Below are 19,286 nucleotides of genomic sequence, written 5' to 3' on the forward strand. Positions count from 1 at the left end.
ACTTCCCCAATCTAGTGAACTCACGAGCGTACTCAGATACGCTCATTCCGGGCATCTGCTTCAGCCTCTCAAACTGAAGAGCCCGATTCTGCCTCTCAGCCGGAGACAAAAACTCATCCATCACTGCTTGCCTGAACTCTTCCCAGGTTGGAGGATTCCTACTGTACAATCTGTCCTCCACGTGCCTCTGGTACCAGCCCCAGGCATCTTCTTTCATTGTGAGCCCTACAAGTTCTATTGCCCTTGCATCAGAACAGGGCAGTCTCCGTATCATCTTTTCAGTCTCCTCCAGGAATCTCTGAGGATCTTCACCTTCTTCCCCCTTAAACTCGGGGGTTCTGAGCCTCAGAAATTCCTGTACAGTAATCCCCTCATCATCTAGAGCCCGCCTGGCCAAACTTCTTGGCACAACTACAGGAGATGGGATGGATACTACTGACGGGGCAGGAGATTTCCCCCGAGCAATCTGCTCCCTCAGAGCCCGATTCTCCGCCAGTAACTATTCCATCAATGCATCTCTACTTCCTACCTCTCCTTGATCATCAACTCTCCGCCTGTCTGCAGGAGGAGATTTTTCTCTTTGGGGCTCGACATGTGCAGAACCCGCATCCAATGCTATATCTGGCTCCATTTTCCTTGAAAGTATTCTTTATGTGTCTCTAAAAGAGTCAAAAAGAGAGGGCAGTCGTTACACAGAGCCATAATATATTTTACTGAATTGTAAATGACTCATAAATGAATATACAGAAAAATCCTATGCTCCATAGTATAATCCTATACTTAATCCTGACTCACCCTATTGCTCTGACAGGACTCTTGTTTAACCTTTGCTCTGATACCAAGCTTTGTCACGACCCCCGCCCCGTTCCCGGCGGGCCGCCGCGACGGTCCTAGGGTGCGGGTAGGCATAAGGCCACCAGCCACCGCGTAGAACCCTACTACCTATCAATCATCAATGAATCTTGAAAAATTTGGCATGATGCATGCACAAAATGATCACTTTTCCTATAGTGACCTGTCAGGATTATCTCAATACATACAACACACTACCTGTCAGAGCAGCAATCACATAATCCGTCACATAATGAACCTGGACAATATATATCAATACATTATCTCAGGCATATAACTCATATGTATAAAAATCTGGTTCCCATTCCATCCATGGTCAAATCCATATCCACAACAGGATCTATGACTGTAACTATACACTATATACAACAGAAGGTTTATAATACACCAAAAGGGTATAAACCTCTATCTACATTATACTATACTATACTATGGAGCGGCACAGCTAGCAGGCAACCATTAATCCTGCTCCTCTCTATACAATACCTGCCCTGCAATCAAAAATATCAAACTGGGGAGTGAGTATATAAATACTCAGTGAGTGGAGTAGAGAGTACTATGCACATGAGACAAGATATAATCATGGCTCGAGGTGAAATCTCAAGAGCAATAACAAGATGAACATGATCTCAACATAGAGAATATGGAGTAAATCATCAATATCACCACAATCAACATCAACTCATCTGAAGCATATATGGAATAATCAAGTAAACATATATGCTACTCATGAATATGCTCAACAGATCATAATGCTGGAACATACAAATCAGGTGTCAATATGCTGAAATCATCACTAGACAGCTGTCGGGAGGTGGGTTTTACGCCCCAGGCGAACCAGCAACAACTCCTTACTGTCACATGCATATGTAGGATAAGACACCACACTAATCATGTAAATGCCGGCCAGTATCCAGAACAGAAATCCATCTCACATCTACATACTAAACGGCACCTCGCGGGAATTCTACATCCGCGGAAAGCCATACTGCACCTCGCGGGGTCTTACTATGCCCGGCGGCAAGCAGAATATAAGTCGTAGGACCGGCCGATCCTACGCCTAGGGCCGTGTCCCCCCTAGGAAGGGACTGGGCTCCGCCCACCCAGAAGGCTACTATGTGCACAAAGGCCGATGTTCAACCCCATCGACTATAGGTGTCCTGCAGGTACTGCCAAGCCATGCATAAATGCCATAATGCACCCTCCCAATACTCTACTAAAAAGGAGTATAATCAAGATTACCACTCACTCGATCATGACCCAATCATAAACTAACATCAGGGTTAGGAGTGAGGGTCAAGGAAGTGCAATACAACTCAATATACCACTAAAAAGGCTCTACAAATCTTTGAAATGGAGGAAATGAAATCAATTTACAAAAGAAGTTATTTCACAATTTGGAACCAATTTAATTACTCATTAAAGAGTATAATCAAGCTACGACTCACAAGTCTTTAAAATAGAGGAAATGAAATCAATTTACAAAAGAAATCATTTCACAATTCGGAATCAATTTGATTACTCATCAACCCCTCGTAATTCCTCTCAATGTTCCCTCAAATGCATGTACAGAATAATCAAGCATGGAGAATCAAGATTATAGAGGAATCTACTACAATATCAATCAATATGCTCAAGTGGAATCAATTCACACTTGGCGACATTCATGAAAATGAATTAAGGATGCTCATGGTGCAAAGTACATGACTCCCACTCACCTGCCAATCCGGCACGGCCTCGATACGCCTCTAGAATTCTACAGCAGGCAGTGGGGAACTTCTTCCTCTCGTTCCCTAGCTTCTTGCCCAACTGTGACATGCATTTACCATACATTTAGTCTTGTATCAAGGTCATAATCTACGTGCCAATTATAATATAGGGAACTTTAATTGATTCAACTCCCCCGTTCCCTAAATCTTTTCTTTTCTTTCTCTTTTTCTTTTTCTATTAATTAACTCATCATTTATGTGTATTAGGGACTCCCTTGCACGAGTACAAGGTCTCCCTTAGCCTAATCTAGGCTTAATACCCTATTATGGCATGAAATCCCTTATTTTCCACCCGGATGAACAGTAACCCGAACTGACAGTGGGTTACTTCATCCCAGTTTTGATCCACTTTCAGGACTCCAAATTTGATGAAATTTTTACCTAACATTCTACACTCATAGAGGATTCCAAAGAGATAACATGCATCATCATCGGAGGCCGTTTGACCCCCTAAATAATTCGCCGAAGTTGGGACTTCGACACAGTTTTTCCGTAGTGCCGGAAAAATTTGTTAAAATCCGATTCTTCCTCTTTTAACCACCTCTACAACCCTTATCCGACCCCTCTAGACTATATCCACCCTTTGTATAGCCTAATGTCATCAAAAGACTAGATAGGGATGGATATTTACCTTTTTCTTTTTGGAAATCGAGGTCTTTGCGTAGAGGAGAAGGAGATCTACGTTTTTTTCTTCAGCTGGAAGTGCAACCGGAATTTCTTTCCCTTTCTTTTTCTTCTTCTTCTTCCTCTTCCTTTCTTCCTTTCCTTTCCACTTCTTCTTTTTCTTCCTCTCTGTCGCCTGAGAACTCCTCTCCCTCTCTGTCTCAATTCCCTCTTCTCAGCCAACCCACCGCCAGACAAACCCCCATTTAAGTCAAATCAAACTTTAAAAATTCCCATTTTGCCCTTGCCACTTCAACGGATCTACAGTTATGCCATTAACTTTTGATTCCTTCCAATTTTACCCCTTATATCAATTTTAAAGGACTATTCTATCCCTTTTTATATAAAAAAAAAATTTTGGGGTTATTACACCCGATGCGGGATTTGCACCCCGTCACCAGCATAGCCCCCACCAATCCGCGCAGCGAAAGGAAAGTGTCCCTCAGAAGGTATTGTTCGCTTTGGGGATCGGGGATCGTGACCGCTCCCGAGGGTCCAACTTGGTGGCGCCCCGGGTGGAACCACCCATTCCACCCCTCACGGTTTTGTCCCACAAAAGGCGCCTCCTGAGGAAAGGGTTATTGAGCCCCCCATTTAAGGCACAGACCTTTCCGCTGAACGGTCGATGTGGGACTAAATTCGGGGAACCCCCCGCAACACTTTCCTTAATAAATTAAATTTTTATCATATTGCCTTTGGATCATTAAGTACTTAAGAAATAGATTTTGTCGAGAGGCAGGAGATCTTTGATCAGTTTGTCGTTAGTATCGAGATAAGAGCTGCTTGAAAGGGTATCTTCTATGTGAGACAGATGCTGGGGCAGAACACATTATTTTTAAGGAAGACTCTGCGACGATGATTGAGGAGATTTAGGATTCCAGGAGTGTTGTTCGGAAAAAGATTCTTAAGCGAATACAATGTTTTTATGGCTATCCATGTATTCAGAGAGGTCAACAGTACGGCAGATTGGGTGGCACTCATCACTTCGAAGATTTTATCTGGAAGAACTATACGTTTGTTTTATCTCTCTTCCATTTTTTTACTGTCTGACTCTTTGGGCCATACTCATATCTGTTATCGTGTGTGTGAGCTGCTGATGTACCTAAAGAAAAGAAATTTCCATTACTGCATTACGGGGCGGATCTGCAAACAAACCGTTCCAAGGTGGTGCTCGTTTTTATACCGGCGCATATTAGCAACCTCCATCGAGACTTCCCAAGACCCGGACTTCCCAAGGCCCGGAGTCAAGCGCCGTCGGGGAGACCTAAGAAAAGAGGCATTCATTGGAATCGTAAAAGGAAGGCAAATAAGGGAGAGGGAGAAAAAAATAAAAAATTGAAAAAAGGAAAGGTCTTCTCGCCTGGCGAAAAGAAAAGAAGCTCCGTTTTATTCGCGAGGGATCGAAACCTCGATCCCTCGTCAGCGAATTTGGGTGCCAAAGATGGCGAGAGATTTCTGCGACGTCCGAATCCTTCTCCTCGTCGCCGCGGCGGCCTTCATCTACATCCAGGTTTCTCTCACATCCCTCCTTTCTTTCTTTTTTCTTCTCTTCTTTAAACCCTAGAATTGAGGAGTTGCTGCAGTGGAAAACCTTGATCCTGATCTTTCCACCTCTTCTGATGATATCGTTCCAAGAAAATCAAATTCTTGTTCGACGATTCATATAAGTTACCGAGCCGTATACACAAGAAAACCAAGGGGTGTTTCTCTTTTCCCCCATTGAAACGAGAATTAATGACGAAGGTGATATAGGGTGAAGATGCCAAACTAGATTAGTAAAGAGTGCCTCTTTAGGTTGGAAATGTAAAATTTGTGTCTTCTTAATTGAAATAGTGATGTTTGACCGACAATTGAACGGTGAGATCTTGATATGAAATCATTGCGAAGAAGTCGCGTGAAAAAGGTTTTATTAAATTAGACTCACGGTGTAGGAATTTGGGGAAGGAGAGGACAGAAGTTGAGAAGGTAACGCTATAGGCTTAATATTTATGGGATGGAGATAGGAGGAAACAACATAATGGGTATTTCCTTGATAACATTTATGGGTGAGATAGCCATATTCCGGTGTTCCTAGGCTAGAAATACGAAGAGAAGGAGATGTGTGAAAGGCAAATAACTAAGTGAGTCCGTGGGAGTCCCTGTTATTATGGGCTCTATGATTGGTCTTCTTATGTAATTGATTAATTGTGAAAAATTAAAACAATATTAATGATGTTATCTTTGCTTGATTAAATAATAGATGTGAGTTATCAGCTGGAGTTAATTTATGTCAGAGTAATTAAATATTTACTTGATTAATTGTGACAAAGTAATTATTATTTATAGATTTAACAATTTAAATAAACCATACAAGGGAAACTATAAGCAACATTCAGCCATTTACCATTTTAATGGTATAGACCGGCAATGACGAGCAAACTTAGGTGTGTGACAGCATGTGAAATGACATAAAGAAGATGACTGGTAGACAGAGGCATGAGTGCACATTATCATAATAAAGGCTATAATTTTTGCTTAATTATTCATAAAAATGAGGCAACGCATGTGGAAACTAGCAAAGATGACGTAATTGGCTCAGGCCAAGAATTTATATTTTAGAGAAAACTGAAAAAGCACATGGTGTAGACCCATGAACCTTTCATATTTTAAAGAGAAAAAATGTTATATACCCTCCAATGCAGCTTGCAATTGTTGATATATAAGTCTATTTCTTTCTTCAATGTTCAAGTGTAATCAATGAAAGATTGTACCTGATAACATAATCTGACAATTTTCCACATGGCTTCAAATTAGAACTGAACCCAGAGCCTCTTAAAACCTTTGAGGTTGGAACAAGGGTGCTACTTGAGCTCCACTCAACTGTTTGGGTTGATTGGATTGGAACATATCTTACTTTATTTTAGTTTAGGATAGAAGCATCACCCTGTTTTTTGGTTGGTTTAGGTTTCAGACATGGGCAACTAGGCCCAACAGAAGGTTCTAAGATAATGTTAGTTGTTGTAATTGAGAAGAAAACTTGCAAAAAAAATCATATTTATAGGGTCTTTTCTTTAAGAACCTTGACTGCACTACTCAAGCTTCACAGCTCTGTGAAGAATGCTGAATTAAAAAAAGCATTTATTCCTCTTGGTTTTATCAAGTTATTGATGAACTGGTAAAACCGCAGAAAATAGTGTGGTTTGCTGTATTGCAAGTAAGGGTTCGCAAGAAACTCATGTACATAGGGAAAAGTGTAGGTAGACTGCACTCTTCAAGCTTCATAGCTCTGCTGTGAATACTAAATCGAGTTGAAGATTCTTGTTAGCTGCATGTCATCTGGTGCTCTCTTGTGTACCTAGAGGAATATTCAGCATAAACCAAAAATGAGTCAATAGTCACCACAGCACATATTTGCTAATGTAATCTTATGGCTGTTATAACTTATATCGAAAAGGGTTGACGTTGCTGTTTATCATGGTTCCTTTTTATTCTAATATATGCTATTGTTTTAAAATATGCTAGTCATTAGTCACCATAACAAATTAACATATAAAGCTTTCAAGTTCTTTTTCATTTTTATGTATTCCTGCTTGCTATTCACTAACCATATATGCCTTGATGAGCAGCTGCCTGTATTTATTTGTCTCTTGTATGGTGCTAATAGTTTCTTCCTCGTATATTTGTAGGTGCGCCTTTTTGCAACACAATCTGAGTATGCAGAGCGCCTGGCGACCGTTGTAAGTTATGAACCATCTTCTCTTATCTCGGACATCACAATTTCCATTTTTCCTTTTCATCATTTAGTTATCTACATTTTTATTCAGTTCCATATCTTGTTTATCTAGGCTTCTCAAGCTATCCTTTTTCTTTTTTAAGTGCTATTTCTCTTGCTAATTTTTGTGATACAAAAGCTTATCAATTGATTCTTTTAGAGATAAGTTATATCATCTGCATAGAATTACACTATTGAATTAATATCTGCTCAATATCATGCACCCTTGCTCTGTGATAAATTGAAACAGGTGGAATCTGAAAATCAATGCACAAGTCAAATGCGATTGTTTATTGAACAAATAAGCACGCAACAAGGAAAGATAGTTGCATTGGAAGGTACACCTCTAATTTATCTTTAATTAAATTAGCTTTTGTTAGATCTGTGCCACATTATGCTGATGACATCAATGACGGCTTGTAAGTGATAGGACATATGCTTGATTTACTAAAAAAATCCTGTCAACAAATGTGATAGTCCTGGCAGTGTTTATAATTTGTAGGCTAATATGCATTGTCATATTGGAAATAGGTTCTTCCCAATTTAATCTGAATTAGGAACAGGTAGAACCATTATGACATGGCAGGGAGGTTATGTTCATCATTTCTTCACTGCAATACGTAATCTTGCCTTTTCTTTTAATTAGAACAACACATTACTTTTTTCCTTTTATGCAAACCTAATCATTAGAATTGGAATTGGAAGTACATGAAAAGGACACGCCTGTAGGGCAGCTTCAGAAGAAGCCCATAAATACAAGATGGCATGCAACCTATCATGGACCAGTAGTGCATGCATTATTTACCAAGAGGAAAAGTTTTGCCAGCCAAAACTAATTGCAGAAGCAGCTTCACCATCGCAAGGGGCCATTTAGACAGTGCTGATATTGCAGAAGCACCAGACATGTAAGATTGGGGCAAGGCAACAACAATAACAAAAAAAAACACTACTGTGTACTAGGACATTTGTTCTGCCACATTCTTGGCTGATCATCGTCATGCTAATTGTATTGTTTGCCAGAAGTTCTAGAGTTCCATGTCATATAAAGTATTGTTATGAAAGAGAGGCGACTGGCATGCTACTGTTCTTGAAGGTGTGAGCATTTTGCACTCATCAATCGACCCATACAGTAGAAGAAAAGCTGCAATTTCATAATGTCTTTCTCTATTTTTATTGTGTCAAGAAGATAGAACACCTGAAGCATTGGAGACCTCCCAAAGAGATGAAAGAGAACTTCCACTGCTTGTGCATAGCAGCACTGTTTAAATTAATGTTTCATCATTCTTGAAGAAGGCTAAGAGGGTATTGGCATGAAATCTTCAGTTTTGCTAATGATTGATCATGTAGTCTTTGTCATGAACTTAATAAATCAATTGAAGCAAGAATGAAGGGAAAAAGAAACTCTTAAAGCAAGATTCAACTGAGAAAAGACCATTAGATGAAAGATTTCAATCCCATAATTTATACCATCAAAGGCATAAATTATCACCAAGAAAAAACTACAAAATCTTCAATCTCTGTATACTCCATTGTGATTTCTATGAGATTTTAGAGACCAAATGGTGCCCTCCCTCATCAGATTACTCTGAATATTGGGAACCCAATTCTTTTCATTCAAAGAATCCTTGAAAATCTTGAATATAAATTTGTGAGTATGGTCAGCTAGTCATATATCTTCACAAGAGTAACTTATGTTCTACTTCCAGCCCCCAACCTAAACCCTTTGATACATTCTATTTTCTGCCTGTACCTTTTGTAATTCCTTAAAACGAGTTTACTGACACCCCTATGGATACCAATTCTCACTCGATTAACATATTTGTGTGCAAATTAAGGCTCCCAAGGCTACTTGTCCAACAACATCAGCTATATTTTAGAGAGCACCTAATTGGAGCCAATCAATTTTCTTATGATGAAATCCTTAAACATAAATTATTTGAAGTTTCACTTTTGCTTCAAATCTCTCATGTGAAGTCTTAAATGAGGTTTAGATCGAGTTGGTTATTACTGGTTTGATTTAAAGAGGGGTGAAAGGTAATAATTTAGAACTGAAGGAAAGACAAGACTCCCTTCAATAAACGAGAGTTTTTTTAATTCTTTGAACCTACTTTTATTATCACCCAGTCCACCTAATAACCTTTCCAGTTTCCATATCATCTTTTCACCTCATTTGAGTATATCTTCTTTCAATTGATTTTCTGGACCAGAATTGTTGCGAACAAAAGACAATGAACCAACTTCTTCCATTTTTGTGGTCTGATGCACATGATAATAATATCAGCAAACCAGGTAGTTCCATTACATCTAGAACTACAAGGAGCCTTGAATCTGTTAAGAAGTCTAAAATCAGCCAAAACAGCTTTTTTCAACTCTTCCTGCATACAGCACCACCGAAGACCATATGAGTTTACATGAAAACCAAAAGTAGAATGGGCATTTATTTCAGGTTGTTTAGTGTCATCGTTCCATCAATTTTTTACTTGCTTTAATGACTTTGACCTGTGACGAAATGCAATCGTGAGGTGATCAAGGAAGAAGGATGTTTCCTAACTTTTGGAGTTGCGATCTTTGTGGTGAGCTTGATAATTTGTTCACTACTTACTAACCATTGTGGCTACATTTTTCACAAGTGCAGGAGCATAGTTTTCAACTATTAGAAGACAAGCGGTTCAACTAGAACCGGTGGCCGGTGACGTGATCAATCAACAAACTTTTGCCAGCTGGCACATTCATTGTTAGATTGATTCTTCTTAGGTGTATTCATATGTTTGTCACAACTTTAACTTTTCTTGTCGCCACTAAGACAGTTTATGGTTCAAAATCATCACATCTGCATCAAATAATCTGTAACTAGTCTTCGATTTTGGTGCATCTTATACCAAAATCAACATCTCTCTCTCTCTCTCTCTCTCTCTCTCTCTGATCTTTTATCACTTATTAAGCCATTCAGGCAATTGTGATTGTTGATTGCCATATCTTCTCTATTTTGGATGATGCTAATTGCCAATCTAAGTGTGCAGCAAATCAGCTTTTCAAATGGAATTTTTCAAGTTTGCATGTCATTGACATCAAATCTTGTGTACTGATAATTCCTTATGATAATCCCAGAACAATTTGTAAATCCATGCAGATGATCATGAATCTAAATTTGATAATAGAAAGGTTATATGCATTGCCATTTCTATTTTAGATATGTTAAATGTCATCACGAAGCTATTTTATTTCTTATTCATTCACAATATCATTTATTTGATGTAAAATAAATTGATCAGTCATGTTAGCTGTACCAAAGAGAAAAATAGAACACACTATTATGTTGGGCTTTGAAGTTCTTACATTGCCACTAGCTTTTTATATTCTTTCCATAAGTTCAGGTTACTTTTCTTTTCTTTTCTTTTTTCTTTTTGGTTCTTGTTTCTTTTCTGTCCCTCACAATTCTGACACTTATTTGTCAAAGTTCATCTGGTCGTTAATAAGCACTTTGTCCCCTGTTGTTTTGCTGAATATGCTCTCTAAATACTTATTCACAACTTCGTGTCTGGTTTGCTTTCACATGGACGTGTAATCTCAAGGATGCTTAATGAAGAATTTCATGGTTATCCATCATGATTTCATTGTGTACATAATAAGAGAAATAAGATATATATAGTTATTCTAACTGGACATTTAGAAGCATAGAAGTATTGCTTTTTTAGGTGCATAAATTGATGTTGTTTAGATTTTTGAATGACAAGGTATTGTTTCTTCAGCATATTGCAGTGGGTGATTTTGTAAAATATAGTTTTGTCTGAAACTTTGCTTGCTAGTCTTCTCTTATTAGGGAAGCAAATAAGACCATGAAATTTTGATTCTAATATGGTGCTGCTATATACAGAAGCGAAGCAAGTTAGAGATGAAGAATGTGCCCAGCTGAAGACTTTAATTCGAGATCTTGAAAGTATGGTCTTTTATGAGTTTGCTATCCTTATTTATTTTTAAACATGATTGATTATATTTACAATTCATGTACATTTCAATCATTCAATAACATTGATTTGAAATCATATTTTCAATATTGTACAGTCTGCAGAAAATGAAACCTGATCTGTTAGATTAACCTCTATGAGAAATGCTTGCTTAAGCAACCTAAGATTAAAAAATTACATCATAATTTAGTTCACCCTTCATTAATCTGTAGGTTCACGCTGGCTTACTATATTATTTGCAAAGCCACGATAATAAATGATTATTACTTGCCAGTTATATATTGGTATGAACCGAAAAATCAACTTAATAGTACTGTGCTGGGGTGGTACAGTGGTTCTAATTCTTTTGGCCTCCTAATTTGTTCTCCTCTGACTTGCTTTTTTCATTATGACTATATGGTCATGTTGGAACTTTTCAAGTTAAAAATTGCTTCTGTTTTTCCCCTTCTTATTTTAGTTGATGAAAGATTTATATGATGCTTGCACTGAGTGAGCAATATTTGGCAACCATGTGCATATTCGGCAAGCAAGTAAAAATGCCAAACTTCTGATTACTTAGTTTTATAGGTGATCGGTACTTGCCTGCTTCTGCAATCAGATCTGTTGTAGTTCATGATCTTGTTCTCTCGATCTGCAGAAGTGTTTTTTTTTTAAAATAATATGGGTCTTCAGTATATCTCTGTTTCTGATACATGTAGTAGGTGTCGTATTAGTTCGTATGGCTACCAAAGTTCATCTTGCTTGAGTCTGGAATGTGGAGTACTGTGAGTATGTGACCATTTACAGAACTTGGGGAACTTTGCACTGATTTTTTGACAAAGTTCTTGGTGTATTATTGGAAGTCCCTCAACTATATGACTCTTATAACAATTTGTCTGGAGATCATTTTACTTCGTGTAAAAACAATGCTCTACTATGTACACATAAAAAGTTCTTTAATAACTTTACAATAGATGCATGCACACATTTAACAATCGCAGTGGTTCCACATCGGGCTACCTTGCCAGTGGTGTGGACCTTAATGGCAACAATTGCAAAAACTGTCCTTTAATATTTTGTGGTTCCATCAGGTCAATGACAATGATATAGTTACCCTTTTAGATATATTCAAAAGGTTCTACTTTTACTTTCCTTAATGCTTTTGGAGGGAATTGAAACTCTTCATTGTTCTTTCTTGTTTTTACTTCAACATGTAATTGTCTATTTTTTATGAATTTTGGTGTAGGAAAGAATCTTCAAAGCTCGATTAGTGAAAAAGAGGTATAACTTTTGGAAAAAAAAATACATGCTATGTCTTAGTTCGTGTATATAAAGGAATGCATAATTTATTCTGTCTAAGTTGTTTTGCTTTCTTACTTTAGGTGCCTGTAGCCGCTGTTGTGATAATGGCTTGCAATCGCCAAGACTATCTAGAGAGGACAGTGGAATCTGTCTTGAAGTATGTGTATACTTTACATGCCTTTTCTTTTGTAAAAAGTAGTTAACTTAGTCTGGTGATAAGTGCTTTCCTTTTTCAAAATTATTACATAATTAGCCAATAGATAAATCATAGGTCAAATACTCTTTTACAGATATCAGAGATCAGTTGCTGCTAAATTCCCACTTTTCATATCCCAGGTATTTATATGGACCATTCTTGTATTGTCTTTATTTCCCAGATAACCTGATTTGAAAAGGTGAATTTATTTAAGTTCTCACTGATTTACAGGATGGAACAAATCCAGATGTTAAAACTAAAGCTCTGAGTTACAGTCAGATAACATATATGCAGGTTTAAGAAACAAACTGTTTCAAGTTATTCTCTCTCACAACCATATAGACTGATTTATCTATATTTTTTTTTCAGATGCTGTACTCAAAAGTAGAATGTGCCATTCTCAATTTTACTACATAATAGCATATCAACTGACCACTTGTATTGAGTAGAGCGAGTGCATATTGCATAAGGAGCCTCATTTATGATTTTAGCACTTCTGGTTGGATACCTTTTTAACTGTTGACATCTTACCCAAAAAGAATCAAGAGACCATATACTAGAGGCTTGTGCAGCTGCTTTGATGATCATAAGGCAATAATTTTGAAGTGACTTGACTAAATTCACTATCAAACATTTTTTCCCCCTAAACGTGCTGCTGAGTTCATTGCTTGTTTTATGCATATCTTGTATGTTATTAATGTAATATTGCCAGTATTAAACTAATGGGGTTAATAAAACATTTTCTCCATTATGGACTATCCTTGAGCAGATGGATGATGAACTAAACATAAGGACAAAAAATTGGAAAGAAAGAACATTCTGTTGGTTGGCAGAAGCCTAAATATTTATGATGAGATGTGATAAAAAAGGTGGAGAGAATATCTTTCATAAAATAGTGTACGATATATTGAAAGACTCTCAAAAGATATGCTATGTCTACATTTACATTTAGGAGCCCCCTTACCCCATATGTTGGTCTTGCATGGGGAATTATGTAAGAAGTAACAACACTAAATAGTGCAGGATTATGAAGATCTTGACAACTTGGATCCTATGGGGACATATTAGGAAAATGTGCAGGCACTGTATTGATAGAGAATCTATTGTCAGTCAATCTCGATGTGCTTGGTCAACTTAGGGAAAACTAGATTCGAATGATCTAGAGTGCATCTTTGGTTGTCACAGTCATGGAGTTAGAGATGTATTACATCTTCTGAAAGTCCAAAATGGATCTCAAGTCAAATGGTTTTGATGATGGTTTTCCATGCCATGATACTTGGTGTTGATCATGGAATGAGAAAAAATATCATATTTAATAGATAAGGGGAACATTGGTCTTGAGATCAAGCTTTATTTCAATTGTTTGTGGCACCTTTCTCAAACCTTGTCTACTAATTATTTCTGTCAATGGCTACCTCTAGTGTCATTAAGACAATTTTAAAATCCTTTCTTGCAGATTCCACTCACGTTAATTTAAAGTCTTTCTCTCCTTAGTTGACTCTTAAATGCAGTCTGAGCACTACTTATTGAGGCCTCCTTTATTCTTCATTCCACATTCCCACACTGTTTAAATCAATTCTTTGTCACTCTATTGTCAATTGATGCAATCACAGTGGCTCTTTTATTGATGCAACTTAGAAGCATAGAAGGGCTGCAAAAAACCCTCACTGCATGTTCCATTGATGATCATGACCAAAGAAGCTAACAGGGCTTAACTGGTTGCTTTCTTGGACCCTAATTTATCCCTTCTTAGTCATAAACAAATCGAAACTTGGTGCAGGTTTGTTTAGGACCACAAAATAGCTTTGCTAGCCCCACATTGGTAGATTCCTTTCCTTTCTCTTCTAAGGTTTTGAAGAGATCTGATTGTAGTTTATTTCTATATTGGAGAGTTTTAATGGCACTCAATTTGGTGGAGTAAAATATCTCATCAACATCTAATAGAGGGAAGTTGGGGTGTGTAAAGGCTGGCTGGATGAGCGAGTTAGTTTTAGTCTTTTTTAGTAATAAAGGGTATTAGTTAACAGGTGCCTGCTCTTCTCTTTCTGTGTATGATTCCTCCCCACTGTTCTTTTCTTTTCATTCGTCTATTTTTCTTCCTCACTTTTCTTTTGATTTTGTTAAATTCTCCACATCTTTACTCTTTAGTTTGTCTACTTTCTGTGGTAATATTTGCTACTGCAACACTATTGAAGTTCAAAAACTCGGTGTCAGTTCCATTTCTGGTTGGGCACAATGGGTTTTGGTTTCAACACTTTGGCTCATGTTATAGAGTTTTGGCCCAAGAAAGAAATGTATATAAGAAGTTGAAAGTTTAGGAAAGACTACAGAAGAATGAAACAAGCCAAGAAAAATTTAGCACATAATTTAGAGTACATTCTGTCATTAATAATATCTAGACTATGGTATTAGTGATTTTGGGTTGCAAGTATGAAAATGGTCGATATCTTTTGAAAACTAGTGAAAACATTTCGAATTTTGTGTGCATTTTCCTGCTTTATTTTCTTTTAAAATGCACATATATATTATGGATATGTTTGGAGGCTGAATAGCTAACCAAGGGTTAGATAGTTTTATCCATTTGTAACCACCCTTGAACCAGGTGACCAGCGGTTGAAGTCATCTGCTGTTTGGTTGACTTTCTAGGGTTACTGGGATAATGTTTTGAAAAAAACAAAAAAATAAAGAGAGAAGAGAGAGCTTGGTGGTTAACTTTAATTCACCATTCCCCATGAAATAAAGTTAACCAGGTTAAGTGAATTTTGGGTCTGTTGACCAAATAATTTAATCTACCACTTTTGGCATGCCTTTGTCTGATTAAACTCAACTTTCTCTTATCCAGATTTTAACCAGCAGCCAAACACTGCCTATGTATTTATTGATTTCTAGATCCTTATCTTCCAAGTATTTCCCATATATTTGACCTTGTCTTATTAACTAACAGTATAGCATGGTGTAAAGACGTATTGATTTGGAGCTAATCCTTGGTGCAGTTCTCTAGCAAATGAAAACTTGTATCACCAAACTACTAATTTTTTGATGCTTTTCACTGCTCGAGCATGTTGTGAACAATTGCAATGTATTCTTTATATAGACCTTTCTTCCTTAGTACCTACGGAATTGCCTCTTCATGTATTGAACCATATGACTCCATGTCAATTGTTATGTGGATTTGTTCTCTAAGTCATTTCTGTATACCTTTCCTTTAATTGGCGAAGCATGAAAATATCTTCCACTGTCTATCTTCTTCCATAAGCCAACTTTGTTCCATAAACTGCCACCCCAATAATAAGAAAATGAATAAATAGGTAAAGCTTTACTAGTTATAATTCTTTTGGGTAGGTAAACAATAATTTTTTTCCATGTTTAGAGCTTTACAAAATGTTCTGACCATTTTGATTACGTTAACATCACAAGATAGGAAATTGGTAATAGATGTGAGCTTGATGTTATGGTTAGAGATGGAGGCAGTTTAGCTTCTGAGGACAACTCTTGTCTGAATTCTTTCTTTTTATATCTTGTAGCACTTGGATTCTGAACCAGTGCATACGGAAAGACCTGGCGAAATAATAGCATACTACAAGATTGCAAGTAGGTGTTATTTCTTTATTTTTTTTGTTCATTTGATTTTTCTTCTTTGTTAAGAATATTTGTTTTTCCAGGACATTACAAGTGGGCCCTAGACAAGCTATTCACCAAGCATAATTTCAGTCGAGTAATCATACTGGAAGGTGCTAATTCTTGGCTGTTTTAATCTTTTTATTTTTTCCCTTTTTCATTGCTTTTATTGTTAACATTATAAAAAGTAGAGATCATATTGCTAAACAGATGATATGGAGATTGCACCAGATTTTTTTGACTATTTTGAGGCCACGTCTGCTTTACTTGAAAAGGATAAGTATGCTCCACATCAGTTGCTCATTATTTCTTCAAAAGTTGAAAATTCATTCTCAACCATCCTTTTCCAATTATTTTGCACCATCATTTCCCCTGATGTGGCACCACTGAAGAACGATCATGGCTGTTTCTTCTTGGAACGATAATGGACAAGTGGAGTTTGTGCATGATCCTGGTAGTTTTTAAATATTTCTCTTTATTTACATTTGATGGTTATTGCCTCGAAGGCCTTCTACATTTTTTTTAAAAAAGTTCTCTTGGAATGTTGAAAAGCATTCATACAAGCTACTTCTCAATATATTATGCAGAAATTCTTTATCGTTCGGATTTCTTTCCTGGGCTTGGATGGATGCTAACAAAATCTATATGGGATGAGTTATCACCAAAGTGGCCTAAAGCATATCCTTTGTTTCATTGTTTTCTAGTCTAGGTTCAAACTTTAGTTAACCTTTTCCAGGAAATTCTTCCTTTACATGATAATACTTATTGGGATGACTGGGTGAGGTTGAAGGAGGTGCACAAAGATCGCCAATTTATTCGTCCAGAAGTCTGCAGAACATACAATTTTGGTGAGCATGTAAGTTTTTTTGTTTTTTTTTCATTTATTGTTTTAAAGATGTGGTGAGCATGTAACTTGACCGTTATGCTTTATTTGTCTTTACAAGGATGTTTCTTCATCTATTCTCCTTTTGCACTGTTATAATGTGCAAACTGATCACTTTAATATTATGATTTTATTTCAGGGTTCTAGCATGGGGCAATTCTATAAACAATACTTGGAGCCTATTAAACTAAATGATGTCTATGTACGTAAAGCGTGCTCTGCTGTTGATCTTTTAGCTGTCTTTTAGCATTAGTTTTTGAATCTTTCCTATCTCATGCATGTTCTCCTTGATCAATTGTGACCATAGGTTGATTGGAAATCAGTGGATCTGAGCTACCTGTTGGAGGTATTTTTATTTCTTTAATTAATATCATTGTTTGTGATTAATCTGGTCCCTAATCTAGTTATTTTATGACACTGGCAGGACAAGTTTTTAAACCACTTTGCTCACATTTTGTCCAAAGCTAGACCTGTTGATGGACCTGATGCTGTTCTGAAGGCGCACAGTGTAGATGTTGATGTGCGGATCCAGTATAGTGACCAGAGAGACTTTGAACGATTAGCCCGTCAGTTTGGAATATTTGATGAATGGAAGGCAATTTCTCCCCCACTTTTGTTTTACTTGACTATTGGCTTTCCGTGGGACATCTAAATACACTGATGCACCCCCAGATGCATGGCCCAAACACACAACATATGCACGCACGTGTAGGCCCAAGTTGCACATAAAAAAATCCAGATGAATCATAACTTCATGAGCAACCAAAATCTTGTTAAATATAATATTAATTGATACATAAGTCTATTAGAAATATTATTAGTCAACACAGACTCTAATAGAAATAATATTAGTTGACATAGAGCTCTAGAATTCATTTCTCTTTGACATAAGTTTCTTGTTCTTATTTAATCATTCGAGGTTCCTAACTGAATTTGTTTTTCATATTTGAATTTGTTGTAAACAACAAGATCATTTATCATAAAGATCCATTGATGCTATGGCCTTAGAAAATGCTTTGGTGTCTATTTACTGTTCTCCACTTCTTATCAAATTATTCTTTTTCCAGGATGGCATTCCAAGAACTGCATATAAAGGAGTCGTAGTCTTTCGATATAGGAGGACTCAGAGGCGGGTATTTTTCGTGGGTCCAGATTCTCTCAAGCAGCTTGGGATAGAGTAGTTGATCCATGATCTTTGATGAATGAAAAATATACTTATTGGAAATAGTTGGGAATGACTTCTGAGCCTTACTTAAGGAGGGATTCATGCGTGAAACTAAGATATCTGCAGGACAACTGACAAGCATTTTGCAGGGTATGCAAATGTTCACAAAAAAAGGATGGACCAACGGAGCACAGGCTCTGGAGAAAACACAGAAGATCCATCTTTCAGCAAACATGACTCATGAGTAAATTCCCTTGAGTTTCTGTCTACTTGCATTGGTTGTTCCTGTCAAAAGCACTCATTTTTGACCTTAATTTGTGTATGTTACGGTACAAAATGCTATACAAAGTTTTCTTCACGCAGGGAAGATTATACATTTTACAGAACAGTAATTGAGAAAGCAATAATATCAAAGGGTCGATCTTGTTGATCTTTGGATATTTTTCTTTTCTCCTGCTTTGCTCTATATCTTAATTATCCCCGACGGCTTTGATACTTTGCATGCTCCACTGGTGTTCATGGATTGCTATTTTGAAGGTCACGGCAGAATAAACTTCACATAGCTTTGTTGCAGGAAAATCTTTTAAGGCCGACATGGATCCAAGTATTACGTTATGAACTTAACATCTAAACCTTGGATGATTTTTTAATTTTTATATATTTATTTTGAATACTAGTCTTTCATTGTTCTAGTTTGGTATGGCTGGTGTGGGTTGGTTTTAAAATCCTTGGTACAATTGAAGAATGATGGGTAATCTTGTATTTATTTGCATGGCTAAATTACGACGTGTGATGACTAGCACCCTCCCTGACCCATACTGGAAACTAGTGATAGACAAACCAAGGTCCATAATCTATATTTACAGTCACAATGACCTGGTAAACAGCAGGTTTTCTGCCATTTATATGCCTCCTTATGAATTCTTGTTATATTCCACCAGTAAGTATCACCGAACTCGATATCGTGATATCTTGTTATCTTTCGTTCTAACACGGGCAAATTGCTTTCCTAGGTGGAGGCGCCATAGGAAACCCTGGCTGGCGCATCCCTCCTTTATATATTCCTAGAGGAATTCTCTAGGATTGTGGCATATGGAAGAGAGAAAAGAGATGGGGCGGTCAGAGAGCTTTTTCGAAGGTAGA

General features: G+C 37.2%; 1 protein-coding gene across 1 annotated transcript; it reads left to right on the plus strand.

Moving 5' to 3' along the window:
* The first annotated feature begins 4,376 nt into the window (after nucleotides 1-4,376).
* Nucleotides 4,377-18,583, plus strand: LOC103723991 (alpha-1,3-mannosyl-glycoprotein 2-beta-N-acetylglucosaminyltransferase-like). The gene is made up of 18 exons (XM_008815103.6): nucleotides 4,377-4,794; nucleotides 6,950-7,000; nucleotides 7,286-7,373; nucleotides 10,910-10,972; nucleotides 12,226-12,260; nucleotides 12,362-12,438; nucleotides 12,572-12,617; nucleotides 12,709-12,771; nucleotides 16,002-16,068; nucleotides 16,140-16,208; nucleotides 16,306-16,375; nucleotides 16,488-16,549; nucleotides 16,683-16,773; nucleotides 16,858-16,951; nucleotides 17,118-17,180; nucleotides 17,286-17,324; nucleotides 17,403-17,573; nucleotides 18,046-18,583. Exons 1-18 carry the CDS (start codon nucleotides 4,726-4,728, stop codon nucleotides 18,157-18,159), a joined length of 1,332 nt encoding a protein of 443 aa, XP_008813325.3. The 5' UTR covers nucleotides 4,377-4,725; the 3' UTR covers nucleotides 18,160-18,583.
* The last annotated feature ends 703 nt before the right edge of the window (nucleotides 18,584-19,286 follow it).

The sequence above is a fragment of the Phoenix dactylifera genome, chromosome 16 (assembly GCF_051530095.1).
Source record: "Phoenix dactylifera cultivar Ajwa chromosome 16, Ajwa_hap1_PhDact_Kaust_v1.1, whole genome shotgun sequence".
Classification (NCBI taxonomy): Eukaryota; Viridiplantae; Streptophyta; class Magnoliopsida; order Arecales; family Arecaceae; genus Phoenix; species Phoenix dactylifera.